Here is a 15,511-nt window from a genome sequence, read left to right on the forward strand (position 1 = left end):
TCCCTCCTTCTCTCGCCCTGTCTCCCCGTCTCTGTGTATATATACAGCTTCGCTGCAGGGCTTACGAGGTGTGGTGCAGCAAGGAGAGATGGGAGACAGCTCGCCGACGGGCATGGCGTGTTCGACGGGAGCAGACCGTAAGGGATTTTTGCTGTCACCTCCAGCTCAGCAGACGGCGCATCAGCAGCCACACCCTATACACCAAGCGACCTACTAGGCGCGGGAGGAGGAAGAGGAGGAGGAGAAGGAGGAGGAGGAGGAGGAGGAGGAGGGTTGACACCACGAGATGGGGCAACCGAACAACCGTGTCCCCGAGCCCTAAGTCACAGCAGGCGCGCCTCCGCTGATAACTGGGATTTTCTACCACCCTTGTGTGTGCTGACGATAGCCCGGGTGCAGCCCAGTTGGATTTCGCTGGTTTCCGATGCTGCAAGTCCTTCGGGTGTATAGCAAGTCGTGGGTGGATCGGTTTGTTCTTCATCAGCGAGACAAACGCACAGGATTCCGTATGACGTTACCGTGGCAACGCCGAGCTGTAGTCTGCTCATTAACGCTTCGGTGGAAGAACGATTATTTAAGCGTTAATTGGGGGCAGAGACTGGAAGACTTTGTGGATCAGAATGAAGCCTCTATACATCTTCCTCTTCAGATGAAATTAGTATCGTATTAGCGTTCAAGCAGTGGCGATTAGCCTACCGCAGTTTCTCTGTGAGGTGATGTGAGTTTCTCATTCGGAGATGGGTTTGGAGCCATTGACTAAAAAAAAAACACTCAGCTCTCTCAGACGTGTTTGTGACCTGATTTTAGAGTAAAATGGAAGGACACGATCATGAACCTCCAATATCCAGACATCGAGATCCCTGCGTAAGTTTAAAATGACTCGGGACGGAGGGGGGCTTGGGGGCTTGGGGGCTGGCAGAGGGGTGTATATTTATCCCTCATTCATCAGCCCAACTGCTTTTTTTATTCTTTTCAAAGTTTATTTAACAAAAAAAAAATATAAGCACTCAATCTTTGTACTTTCTCATGATAATGGAAATGGATATGCAATTTCACGATCTTTAAAAAAACAACTTCGGCAAATTTAATGAAGGATATTTTAAACCGTTTCTTGTGCACTAAGGTACAGACTTATTATTTCGTAACTGATATTACTAAAGTCTCTGCTCTGCTGTTAATCATGCGAAACTGTGTTTTAACTCGACTTATTAGAAAATTGGTTTTCTGCATTTTGAATATTACGATAATGTCTCCTATTTCAGCATTACGTAAGGACTTCTGCAGTAGCAAAAAAAAAAGCGGGAGATGTAAAGGCGATACAATGAGCCGTAAGGTCTTGAAAAAAAATGTAAGCAGTACAGATTATAATTTGGTCCATTTGCTACTGAAACACTTTTAAGAACTGTCATGGCATGGATGCAATAATCCTGAAGAACACTTACTTAGACCATGTCAGGTCAAGACAATCTTCTCGGAAGATGCGGTGCGTGAGGGCATCCAATTCAGTGTGGATCTCAACTTGTAATTCGAAGTCTGAGCTGGATGCCAAAGAGATACTGGCAGTGCAAACAAAAAAATATAAAAATTGATATGATATTTAACTACGATTTGTATCATGTACATATCTTAACGAACTTTTATCTGTACAAAGTTTTGACGAAATGTACTGAGATGTGTTTTTTTTTCCTTCTTATCTGCGAAATCGTTCATTATGTATCATTCCGTTTCACAAGACCGTCTATGTTTTCTTTGTTATATATTATCGTCATAGTGGAGTATGTGTGTAATATTTATTTTATCAAAAAAATCCTTCTGTTCGGGATTATCTGCTGAAGCCAAAGATACGTCGTAGTAGCTACCGTATCCAGATTTCCTTTTTCTTCGTCATCGGAGCTGTCGATGCTTTGAAATGAATACTCGAATTATACTTGCCTACAAATGACATTGACACATCAAAATTTTGCAATTAGATATGCAATGAAAATGATATCTGAGAATGACAAGAAATGGGTTCGACGATATCGCCTTCCATGCCTTTTTGAATGTATCTAAATCACATTGATAGATATAGACTGATTTGCAACTGCACCACACGAACAAAATAAAGACAGATATTGCTTTCCTTTGATAAAAAGTATTTCAAAGGTAGATTATCCAAGGAAAACTGTGACCTTTTAGTATGACAACTGTGTGTAAGATATGAAATTTCATTCTTTTCCAATTACTAGATTTTTCTGTCAGGGTTATGCCGTATGAAATATGACATCAGTTCCAGTCATAATTCAATTGCAATATCAATTTATTTCCGCAATTTTTTTTTCAAGAATACAACAATGTACAAACGAAAACACAAAAATAACATAGTAACAATATTCATATCATGGATCCATACGGATTACGATTGTCATGTGCGTCGATTAGCTTTAACTTGACTGGACGCTGGATCATGGATCTTTTTCATAATCTTTTGTCAGATGGAGGGGGATGAGTTTCAGTGAGCGTTGTCTGTCGTAACAGAAAATTAGATTATGATATGTGAAGTGTGATTTACAAAGCACTGATATGTTTCTAATTTCTTCTCTCTCTTTTTTTCTCCCATTGGTTCGCTTTTCGATATTGAGGCAATGTTCTATCATCAAACAAATGGGTTCAGTTGGTTAAAAACATTGTGACTTGTGATTTGTTTTTCCCGCCCATCAAAAGTACTGTCTTACAGGATTCAAATGATTTGAAACACTTTTTTTTCAACACCATACCGATGATGTGTTTTCCTCTTTTATTTAACTTGTGAGCCGTGGAGACGTGATGCATTTAAATGTCTAAATGTGTTGAATAAAAATATATGGAGAGATATGCATTAATGTGATTATGACTGCAATCTTTTCTTCCATTTCCTTGCAAGTTGGTGCCAATGAAGCATTGTTGCATTATTACACATTATCATCCGTGTCATTTAATGTGAGGTCACCTCAGAAAACAAACTTCTAACGAAACTTTAAGACGAGCCAGTGTTCATGATCAAGTTTCATGAATGAAAGAGAAACAGTAACTGGGTCGATTTTCGTACACTCAGTCGACCTCCAAGCAATAAGGAGAGGTCTATCTGAAATTTAGTTCTGATGTTTGAAAAAGCGCCAGCTAAAGGCGATCATCATACTGTCCAGCAAACTCCACATTTTGCCAGAACTTTTATTTTCTAAAGGTAGTACGTTGTATGTAGTATCTTGTCACTGTTGAATTCAGGATCACACGTAGCAAACGAGTGTAGCCTTGTATTGTATAGAGATGGCGCGTGTCTCATTTCCGGAGAGACCAAATTCATTAATTCAATGTTGCAATACCAAATCTTTTGACCTATAAGCTCACATATAGAAATGTAAATTTCGCATTCTTTTTTCACCTCTGACCTTTTTCGAATGCTATTCAGGGCTACACCACTATAGGAGGCACTCACCAAAAAACAAACAAAAAACTTAGAGAGAAAGAGAAAGAGAGAGAGAGAGAGAGCAAAGAGCAACAAAAAAGAAGAAAAGAAAAGAGATTGGTTGAAAGAAAAACATTTCATTTTCAATCGTTTGGTTTCAAGAAGGGGCGCACAACTCAAATAAAACTCTCGAAACTCGAGAGAGTGAGAGTGTGTCGAGAGTCATCAAGACTAGTGAAAGCACAGGATTATTGAAATGTGTCAAATCATGATCACAATAGAAATCGCTTCACTTTCACCATTATTCTATCAGCACATCACAGTGACAATTGCGAAATACACTTCAGATGTTTATCATACGGACGAAAATACAGGTACATGTATTGTTCTATATGAGTCCTTTTTTTTTAAGAAAGAAAGTTTTGAACTGCGTGTATGAATACATTTTTAAACAAGTGTGGTATCAGTATCCCTTTTATCAGTTTTTCAAGGCTTTTGTACTAATTGTATTTGTCTTTCCTCTTCCTGTCTTAGCTTTTCTTATCATCGCTTTGGTTTATAAAATTACCCCTCTTCATATTTTCTCTCTTTGCTTTGTCAGCTTATCATAGTAATGAATCTTTGTTGCGATCTCATGGTGTGCGCATGCGCATAATTATCTTTCTCTCACGATGAGCTGTAATTTGAAGCATTATTGGGTGATGGGTTGTTGTTGGTTTTTTTTTTTCATGATGAAATACAAACCTAAGTGAAGCTCTTGGACAAAATACAGTATACTCTGTTTTTAAAGGGTACATCCGGGACGAATTAAAGTTAGTCTGAAAAGAAAGAGTGAAAAACGACCATTAAGGTTTGATTAAAACCGGATGAAAATTAAGGAAGTTATGAAATTGAAATTATGAATTTGAATATGCAAATAGTGAATTGATGTCATCCCCATACAATTTGCTAAAAAGAATGTACATAAAATCACGAAAACTTTCTTTTTGTATCAAACGCAATTATCATATGCCCAAGTCTAAAATCCTGATACATCTTACTGATCATTACTTTGAAGTTATTTAACCAAGAACAACATTATGTCTTAGATTTTTAGACCAGAAAAATTTTGGGGCACAGTCAGTGGAAAATTGTGAGGTGATGACATCATCAACTCACTCATGTACATATTGTTGACGAACTGCTGTACAAAAATTAGCGGATCTTTGAAATTTCATATCTTCCTTACCTTTTTTGTTTGTTTTTTTCCTTACCAATTTTGGTCATAGTTTACTGTTATTCTTGTCATATTTTACTCTTTCTTTTCGGACATACTTATCACTGATATGGAATTCCCCTTTAAAAGTGAAGGGCGATACTTAAGAAGCAGGAAATGGACGAGAATCGTTGAACGTTGTATGCAGCAAAGATATGGCGACTAAGATGACATGATTAATGGATCGAACAAAAATAGATAACACACCAGCAATGTTTTTAACGGCGAGGAAGTCTTCATTATTCGATTACATGGTTTCCCAAATGCGTATTCTCTTTGTGAGATATTGTAAGAAAATAAGATAAAAGTGCATTTTCTTTGGGTCTATCAACACATTCCACGGTTATCGCAATGCATGCTGTATTCTAATAGTATATCGTAGAAGTACACGAAGCATTATAGCTATAGTGGATACCAATACTGGTACATGTAATGGTAGTAGTAGTAACGGCGTGTAATATCACCCTTGATTGCCAGAATGAAACTCATTATTTTCATCGTTGACATCTTAATTATCATTCCATGGTAAGAGTCTGACAAGAAAAAGCACATTAGCGATTGTGATCAAAGTGGGATAGAATTAAGGGAAATTATGACGTTGTGAAGTTTCGCTTAGTTTAAAATGCCAAACAATTCTCTAGGATTCGAATAATTGATGTTACTATATGCCAAAGATCCAGCTATTTACCATTGATCATGAAAAAAAAGAAGAAAGATTGAATTAATGTTTTCTGCTTTGAAAGTGTAAAACATGATATCGTTGTAGGCAGAATAAATTCAAAATATTGAACACTCAAATATATTATGATATCCAACCGAGGCATAATTATTGCGTTTGACAAAAATGAACGAATGAATAGATTAATATATATATATATATATATATATATATATATATATATATATATAAATTACCTGGAAATTTCAAGATTTTATGTAAAAAATATATCATGGAAAATTGTCAGACGATGACATCATCAACTCTCATTTGCATATTCACATTGACTGTTCAAAAATTTATGTGTGAAAGTTATATAAACTTAACAGTTTCATGATTTCCCTAAATTTTAATCTCTTTTGATCAAATTTACTGGTTTCTTATTGAGCTTTGCTCTTTCTTTTCATGGACGATAAACGGTTCGGAATAGACGCTCCATGCATGTACATTCAGTATTAACACCATTATCCACTATAAATCATTTTGTATGATCATTAATCTTTTTCATCATTTCTGCTTTCAGCATCAACGTATTCAATAATCGTCATCACTACCACTGCCATTATCATCATGAATCATGACATAATCCTCACGTCATTATTCCTTTACATTCATTTTACAATTTTCATTTCGGTTGAAAAAATCAGGATAACAATGTGTGAACGAGGATGACAGAAAATTGAAATAATCATTATAATCGTGGTCACAGATCGTAGCAGTAATGATAACGAAGCCTTTTTTTTTAGGTCGAAGGAGGGGTAAAGGTTTCATCTTCGTCAAGTCCGACGAGAAAATCTCTCATCATAAGCAAAAAAGTAAATCAGGAAAATTGGTCTCTGGCGTAGGCTTAGTGATGATAAGCGCATTGCCCCATGGACTCCTCCGCGCATGCGCATCTCATCCCGGGATGAACCTTTTGCAGTCTGTCTGGCGCCGATACAAGTGCGGGACGCCATGGAGGTGGATGATGGGGGGGGGGGGGGGGGGAGGAGGGGATGGAGCTGGGCGGGGATGCCTTGACTTAAAGTGAAAAGTCACTCATGTTCAAGTTGACCTTGATAAGAAGAGATAAATCAAACAAAGGGAGAAGTAGAAAAAAAAAGTTTTGAGATTTCTAGGTTGTTTTTTTTTTCACAAAACAAAGATAATGGTCGGAAACACCAATGAAGTAAAATGCTAATGTCGGAAGTAAATGTCTAGTAGGTGAGACGATCGCATCAATTCTCAACTCTCTCAATGGCCTAAACAAAGTCTTCACAAACTTATATTCTCGTATGAAGTTACATTAAAAAAAAGAATTATATAAAGAGTTCAATCGCAAAACAAGCTAACTCCATTCGTTTTGATTTATATATTGCCTATCAAAATCTGCTGCAAAACACAGAAAATAATTAGAAAATATTGGATATATTTTATCATAATTTCAAGAATGTTCCTCTTTATGTAACAAGTGAGGAATTTTTGGAAAGGTTTTATTTCGCTCTATCTGATGATGAACTTTCTTTATTTTTTTTAAATAGCGCTTAATACCTTTTGCGATCGAACTCTTCATATGATTATAACTAAGGAAATATATACAATATGGCGTTAAACCACCAAAGAATTCGAATAATACTGAAAGTGATTACTTTGATGAGGAATTTCACAAAGTGATGGAAGGCATGAAAGGCCATGGCATCATGCCATATATCGTTTTTGTGTTTTTTTTTTATTTTGCGCTCCATAATTTAATGTAGATGTTCATGTCTAATGAAAGTCTGACGTTCTCTTTCCTTAGTATTAACATTATGTTCCATAGTCACTTTCCATTAGAGGTAGCACTGTATACAGCATTTGTTTTTTTCCAAAATAGTTTTATAGCAATGTTCCTCATTGCCGATACATTTGTTTGTCAGTGTGTTTGTTGTTATTGTTGTCTTCATGGTCTCTTTGCAAATTATTCGGCAACCGTCTCAAGTAAGAACATTGTGCTATAATCCTAAACGTTTATTCAACTTATGATATTCAGTATTTTTTTTTAAATTGTGTATGCAAATGTGGTAATGAAATGAAATTGGGCATCACTTATACCAAATGAGAACATCGGGAAGATTATGTTGGCAGAAATGATACGTGTGAGGAATCCCACTTGAGAAGGGGAAACAACATTCAGGATACAGAGTTGAATGACGTCAGGAACGGTAGGAGTCATTTTAACGATATTGCAAAGCGTAAAAGAAAAGCGTAGTGTCTTGCTATTTAGTGACGTCGTCAGTTATCGGGGAAATGATAAATGCAAGTGCTTCAAAACTATTCCTGTCATATGAGAGATCACGTAGGTCCATGGTTAAAGCCGTGTTTACTTCCAACAAGTTTTGAAAATGTGACTTTCATGACTTCCTCAATTAAATGACAAAGTTTTGATGACTCCAAGCATCGCGCGTATTTTGTTTTCATGCGATCCTTCTTCTTCTACTACTACTGCTGCTGCTTCTTTCTGAGTTCTTGTTCCTTTCTCCTAACTCTCTCTGTGCCAATTAGTCAAATGTTCACGACGTTCACACACGTACCTATCAAGAGGAAATAAGCGTGGCACACAGAGGGTTAATGCTTGGATACATTGAATCATGCTGTCACATAGCGACGTGAAGTGCGTGCATACTGTTGTGGCCTAGCTTCCGTGAAGAACAAAACATCCCGCGTATCGGTCGTCGCACAGACAACCTCTTTGACCCTTTGAGGCCACCATAGCGAATTTCTCTCCTCTCGCACGCACGGGTCAAACCTAGATTTTTTTTTCTTTCTTTTTTGTGCATGGAGTTTGTCGCGTACATCTTCCGTATGTCAGACCACACAAGAAAAAGAGGAATTTTTATCCACTAACGACTCGATAACAACCACCCATATAAAAAGCGGTGATGCTTCGATAACTGTTTTAAAGGAGCACTATCCGCAATTGAGTCTCCCTGTTTTTCAAAGATCATTTTACTCAGTCAAAAAGAAAAAAAGTCACAAACACAGTTTCGAGTCAAGTTCGGCTCCTTCTCATGAATACTGCGAGGGAGCAGATTGCACCTATCGAAAAACGCGGCTCTCACAAAATCTTCTGGACTGTAATTACAATATGACTTTGAAACTGATACAAACTAATCAGTATGGCACGTTGTATATAATAGGGTAAAATTGTTCCGGTGCAAGAACATTTTTGTGATGAGCGTTATCATTATTATTTTTTTTTTTGGTTTAGTTTAATCTATTGAGAGTGCAGTGAAAACTATAAATGTGCCTTGAACGAGGATCAGCTCCCGACGATTTTTACAGAGGATGTTGACATGCATTACTTTACAATGACATGTCTTGTTCTCTCCAGGTTCCTGTTCCGTGAAAGTCTTGCAACTTTCTCCTCACTCCTCTCACTTCTCTCGTCTCTTCAGCGGACATCTCTTTCCCCCTTCCTCCTCCTCCTCCTCCTCCTCCTCTTCATCTTACCGTGTCTTCTCGCCTTTCGTTATCGGGCAAATCCAAAATGGACCAGATGACAGATGGCTAGTCCGCCCAACTAATTATTTGACTTTAAGTCCAGCCCTGTCGGATTTGGGCTTAGCACGCAAGCGACAACGGACGGACCGCGCGGGGTCCCTCGCTCGCCCAATCAGGACAGCGTGACGAGGTTGTGCGATCCATCAGGAGCGCTTGTCGAGGATTGGGGCGCGAGGCGAGTCGGGCGCTAACAGAGTAGCGTCCGCACCAGATTCTGCTGGTAGGTACGGAAAATATTTTGATAAACAAAAAACAAAAGGCGGCCCAGATAATGTTATATACCCCTGTCAACCTGTGCAGGTCAGAGTTGTCGTTGGTATTTTTTCCTCATTATTTTTCCTAAACTACACTTCGTCCACAGACGCCATTTCTCTCATCATTCCAAGTTCTATGATCACATTAGGCGGAAGCATCAATTATTAGTGGTGCGCATTGTAAGAACTGAAGTGCAGGTACACACTTGTATCACAGAAATAATGACCACTAACACTGAAACGTGTAATATGAACTCGAGTATTGAAGGATAATGAGCTCCATTAAAGAGTGCTTGGAGCGTATGGGTGCTTGCCAGTCTCTTTTTCTGTTTCTCTCTCTATGCATGTACATATCTTATGTGATTAAAAAAACCCTCTTCATCATGGCGGGGAAATGCATGTTTTAAGAAACAAAAGACCAAACAGCTTAATAGTAATCGCATTCTCCATCAGCGATATACATTTATATAGGCCTATATATTATTCATTATATGATATATATATATATATGTATATATATATATATATATATATGTGTGTGTGTGTGTGTGTGTGTGTGTGTGTAAATATACACGCATGTATATGATGTGGATATCACAGTAAAATTGAAAAAAAAATATTGAGGGGCACTGTGGCATAGTGGAAGAGACTCTTTCCTTTCAATTCGAGGTTCCGAGTTCGAATCCCGGCGTCAAGTGCCCTGACGTCCTTGGACAAGATTTTTTTTTTTTTAAAGTTCAATTCAAATTTATTACCATTTTTCGATTGAAAATGCCACCATGTTCCTCACGACCCATAGGTGTAGGGCCTATAAATGGATACCTAGAAATCGCTACAGGGTAATGGCAGGGCAACTGCTGAACAGGCTACCCTGGAGTCTGCCTAGACGCACGATCATAATGATGACGATGATGATGATAACGACGACGACGACGACGATGATGATAATTATAATCATTGTTATTGTTATTATTATCGTTATTATTATTATTATTTTTATCATCATCATCATTATTGCCATTATCTTTGTTATTATTGTTATTAATCGACAAAATTGAAGGGAAAAAAGTAAAAACTGCATGTCGAAATCTGACACGAACATTCATTGGAGAAACATTTTTGCGGAAGGTAGCCTATACAGTTATTGAATGCCCTTATACAATGTAATTTCAAAGTATTTACAAAGTTACCGTCATTACGGACACCAACATAAATGCTAACTCAACAAGGCACACCCTGCATACCCAAATTCATAGCTGAGTCAAATTTCGAAGAGTTCTCACCTTCTCAAATTTTGCCATTAGATTTTAAAACACACTTACAGTTCTTTTATTTGAATTCGATCAATTATATCGAATAAAACCATCGTCTGGCACATTTTGGACAATTTTAAATAAAACTTACCGTTCTACCAGCTTTACTTTAGAGCTATTATTTATCATTTGCAGATGAAAAAACGGCTTTAGTGCTTCTAAATAGTACTGTTGAGTAAAATATGAGTTAGGGATAGAAACAAACAATGTAAAAATGTTAATCAGTATGATAACAATAATGATAATGATAAATATTATTAGATACACAAAATCTGAACAATAGTATTATGAAAATCTTTTCTTCAATAGACCGTCTGCTGTTATGGTTTATTGAGAAAATTAGTGACAGCTCCTTAATTTATATGTTTTGCTGCTTTATTGCGAATTTTTGATTAAATTCATGTATGGATGTTTTGTGATACAACTAAACTATATGCATAAAAAATGTGATAATTTGAACATTTTTCTTTTTATCACAGTGGCTTTAAGAATCTTGATCTTTCAGATTATCGCAGCTTTCGTCAATGTTTGATGACTATTGCTGGTATTTTCATCAAATGTATATGGATGATATGTCGGAGACGCATCACACTTCATTTGCGCAACCCCGTTTAATATGTTCATTTCAAATCATTTCATGTCATTTCAAAGATGTTCAGGATTTTCTCTCTTTTTTTTTTTTGCTCTTTTCCATTAACTTACCAGGGCATCATAAAATATCAAAAATACGATCAATATGATTTGTCACCTAAGGATTATTAGAATTATCAAAAAAAAATACCTGACGCACCAAATTTATTCTACTATTTGAAATAGGTAGGTGTGCAGAGAACGATTTGAATAAAACGATTTGGGTATTTGGTACAATTATCTCAAGAAGCACTGTATTAGTCACGTTCTCGTTAAATGTCAGCGCTCTTCTTTCCAAGAATGACATTACGTCTCACACGAAAAATAAAGGAGTTCAAATCATTCGATCTCGTAAAATTGTGTCCGGGTGAAGACGCGAACGAGGCTGAATCGGATCTGACTGACCCGACCGAGTGACGTCACATGTCACTTGTCAAGTTCGCCGAGTGAAGGGGTAATTTACGAGGCAGCGGGGAGATTTTATCCCGAGATTGCAAACGAGAGCGGAACTCGACGAGCGATGGCTGGGATGTCAGATTACGGAGGGGCGCACCGGACGTCCGAGAGCGACTTCGGCGGAGCGAACTTGCCGTTTTGGATTTGCCTTTTTGTGAAGCTTCTTGTGTTCCGTATTACAAGAACGTGGAGTAATTGGCTGAATACGACATGAGGTTGACGTTTTTCGCTGTCACGTGACTCAACATTTTTTTGGTGTGGTTTGGGCTTTCCTTTTTTATTTTTTGGATTGTGTTTTTGTTTTCTCAAATTACGATAATAAGAATGAAACATTATCATTATCATTTCTATTATCATTATCATTATTATCATCATCATCATCATTGTCGATAATTATCATCATTATTATTATTTTCATCATCAACCTCATCATCATCATTACTATCATTATCATCAATTCCTTTTCAATCTGATAGTCTACCAGCCAGGACATGCCGAAAATCAACTCGATGACTATGACCTGCGTAAGGCCTCCCTGCCATAGTATATATCAGCCGATTTTGTGCTTATTCGACCACTTCACGGCAATTTCTCCCTACATTTTTATGTCAGAAGCAGCAAGACGTCTCATCATGTCCCTGTTCTAATGTACACGACGGGAACGGCAGCTTTCAATTCTCCTCCGAAACGATTGAGGATAAAGCATGGCCGGCGCAGGCCGGGGGCCGTGGGGGCTCGGGCCCCCACACTTTTTGTGCACCATACAAAGGAATACATAAGGTGTCATCACTTTGGGCCCCCACATTTTTTTTAATCCGGAAGTACGTAAGTGGCACTAAAATAGAAATAGATAGAGATCTTGAAGTATGGCTGAGGTAAGGTTATGTTTTTGCTCTGAAGACCTTTTTTTTTCTTTCTTTCTTTTTTGCTTGTCGGGTGAAACACACGGAAATGGAAGGGGAGAGAGTGAGCCCGCCTTCGTTTTGTTTTTTCGTTTTTTTTTTTTTGCTTGTCAGCTGAAGAAACCAGGAAGTGGACGGGGAGAAGAGATGAGCCGACGTGTTGTTGTTTTTTTTTTTTTTGCCTGTTAGCTCATGAAACCCGGAAGTGGGCCCCCACACTTTTGAAAACACTGCGCCGGCCCTGTAAGTGCGTAAAGTGCCTTGGCAATTAGGGCACTGTCGCCGAACTTGGACTCGAACCTCATGAATGCATATAAGCCTGCGTGGCTTTCACTACTCAGCCACGACCGTTTCATTACCATTACCATTTTCACTGCTATTTGTAGCAGTATCAACATAGACATTACCATTATCCTTTCGAACATAATATGAGAAACAGATTGATAATGATGAGAATATTACAGTGAGAGTTGCCATACCCTATATGCATAAGTCTATAAGACATAAAGCTCAGTTACAAGTAATCTCAAGGAAGAAAACTGGACACCGCCATTATTAAAGCAGAACTCGACTTGGATGGCAGCCCCGTCGAAACGAACAAAACAGGATGATTTGCCTATACGAATCTACAAAGCATATTATACCTACTATACACACAAGGAAAGAAAAAGAGACAGCTTAACTTCAGCCAGGATTATTGTGGGCTATCATCTTTTCTGCTGAGTGATCTCTTAGCTTTTTATTCTTAATTCATCGTAAGCATAAAAATGGATGAATTGAGAGTAAAGCAGCATCACTTCATGAGCTGAACGGAAATGCAAAATCGACTGCATCTGACTGGAAATACCATACTGTGTTCACTAACATTCCACCAAAAAAAAAAAAATGGAAAGTTTCCCTACAATGATATCTGTCATAATCAAAATCTTACAAAATCTTGATGTCGTTTTCTCAGGCGTGTCGAATTAATGCTCTGATAATAACATTGTCAGAGCATCAATTGAACAGTCCTGCCACGAGAATATCTACATCACTGAATTCTTCTTCAATAATCAAACAAGTTTGACTATCCCGTTGAAAGATCAGTATGGCTGCAACTCTAGAACTACTCCAATTGTTATTAAGGATATAATTTTGATAAAGAAATATATAGATACGTACAGATTACGCTATTAATGAATTTGCAGTATACCCGCTGCCATATAGGCCTAGGGATTAGAACCGTCACTGGCTATCGGACGAAAGCTCGGTAGTCAGTGGACATGACGCCTGTGTATCAACCAGGGCCCTGTTTCATAAAGCTGTTGATAAAGTTACGAACAACTTACGAGCGACTGGTGATCAGTTCCGATGTGTTATACTTATCAGAATTTCCATAATTCAGCACAAGAACTGATCACCAGTCGCTCGTAAGTCGTTCGTAACTTTACGAACAGCTTTATGAAACACCCCGGGAGTTCGTGGGTTCGAATCCAGCCAGAGTATGTATGCCGACAATATTTTATCATGGCTACAACTGAAAACTCTGAATAATCTTTTCTGCTAAGTGATCTCTTAGCTTTTTATTTTTAATTCATCGTAAGCGTAAAAATGGATGAATTAAAAATCAAGCAACATCGCTTCATGCGCTGAACGGACATGTTCAAGTCGACTGCAATTGACTGGTGTTTATTTACGTCGATGAAGGGCAATTCGTCAATCAGTCGCAAAAAGGGGGAAATTGTAAAATTATCGTGAAGTTTCGCTAATTTTTTGACAAACATTTCTCGAATAGTTGATGAATATGCAAATGAGTAAGTGCAAATGAGTAAGTTCATACCATCACCTCACATTTTACCATTGAGCAAAAAACTGACGAAAATAATTTTTCTGGTACGAATGTGTAAAACATAATGCTATGTTTGGCTGAATAACTTCGAAATTAATGATCAGTCAAAGTCTATATTACGATTTCAGACCGGAACATTGAAAAAGAAATAAAAACCTCAAGAATTTTACTAATACTTTCAATAATACTCTTTCCTTTCGGACTAGCTTTTAACTCGTCCGAAATTGCCCTTTAACTGAAGAAAAAAAGTATTTCTTATTCTTCTTTTCTGGAACATATTTTTGAATGTAAATGATCCACATTCTCCTTTGTGAGACCACAAACAAAACAACTGTTCAAATTTCTTTCCAAGATGGGGCACTTCACATGAGCGTCTCTATTCTCTAATCTATTCTCTCACACTGTTTCGTTTATCCTTCGAAATTGACTATGTTTAGTTCACACCTCTGCAGTCCTAGAATTTCTCGAAAGATTTTTTGCTTTTGTTATTCCGCATTTAGATAACTATTCTCACCGAGGAGATTATTTCTAAAAGAAAAACTCACATGACGTTTTGAATCACTAAATTAATGTTAACAATTACCGAGATCACGTAAACAAGCACACTATTCTTTTAAACGTTCTTTCTTGGTTATGTTTCTTAACCTGTCAGTCTGCAGTATTTAACCAATTCTCTGCGAGGATCTCAAACCTACATAGACTTTCAATATGAGCAGATTGCTGTTAAGACAAAGCCATGAAAATTGTGATCACCACTTCATCATTAGAATGCATAAACGTATACTATATAGTAACAAAGAATTAAAACATATTAAAGATTGGTCGTGTTTGAATTACTATATACGTAGCTCTTGCCAAAATTCATTCTCTGCTCAACACGAACTACAAATTACACTTCTGCGTCATCGTTTTAGAGAGACAGATATTGAATTCATTTTCAATTCTATTCAATTCAGTTTTATGTAATTCAGTTTATTTTTGCCTTACCAAGAATGCAATATACAGATTAAAACATAACAATGATAAAATAAAGACATTTTAATACAGAATTTAGTTTTTCTACGAAAAAAAAATCAGGTTTTATTAATAAATGCAATAAATCACTTAAATGCAAAGTACAGTGAATTATTGCACTTTCTCTTAAATGACATGTTTCATGTTGTAGGGGTCGTCACGGTTAACATACATACTGCAGCTTGATTAGATGACAGC

At 37.3% G+C, this 15,511-nt stretch overlaps 1 protein-coding gene across 1 annotated transcript in view; it reads left to right on the forward strand.

The window, feature by feature from the left end:
• LOC139722201 (forkhead box protein F1-A-like) overlaps positions 1-257 on the forward strand; it is a 46,557-nt gene extending 46,300 nt beyond the window's left edge. The window contains exon 2 of the mRNA XM_071633517.1: positions 48-257. Within this exon, the coding sequence (XP_071489618.1) occupies positions 48-217 (170 nt within the window). The 3' untranslated portion in view covers positions 218-257. The remainder of the gene's footprint in view (positions 1-47) is intronic.
• The last annotated feature ends 15,254 nt before the right edge of the window (positions 258-15,511 follow it).

Source organism: Diadema antillarum, unplaced genomic scaffold (assembly GCF_040938485.1).
Source record: "Diadema antillarum isolate AM-2024a unplaced genomic scaffold, OU_Dant_1.0 scf00000160, whole genome shotgun sequence".
NCBI classification, from domain to species: Eukaryota; Metazoa; Echinodermata; class Echinoidea; order Diadematoida; family Diadematidae; genus Diadema; species Diadema antillarum.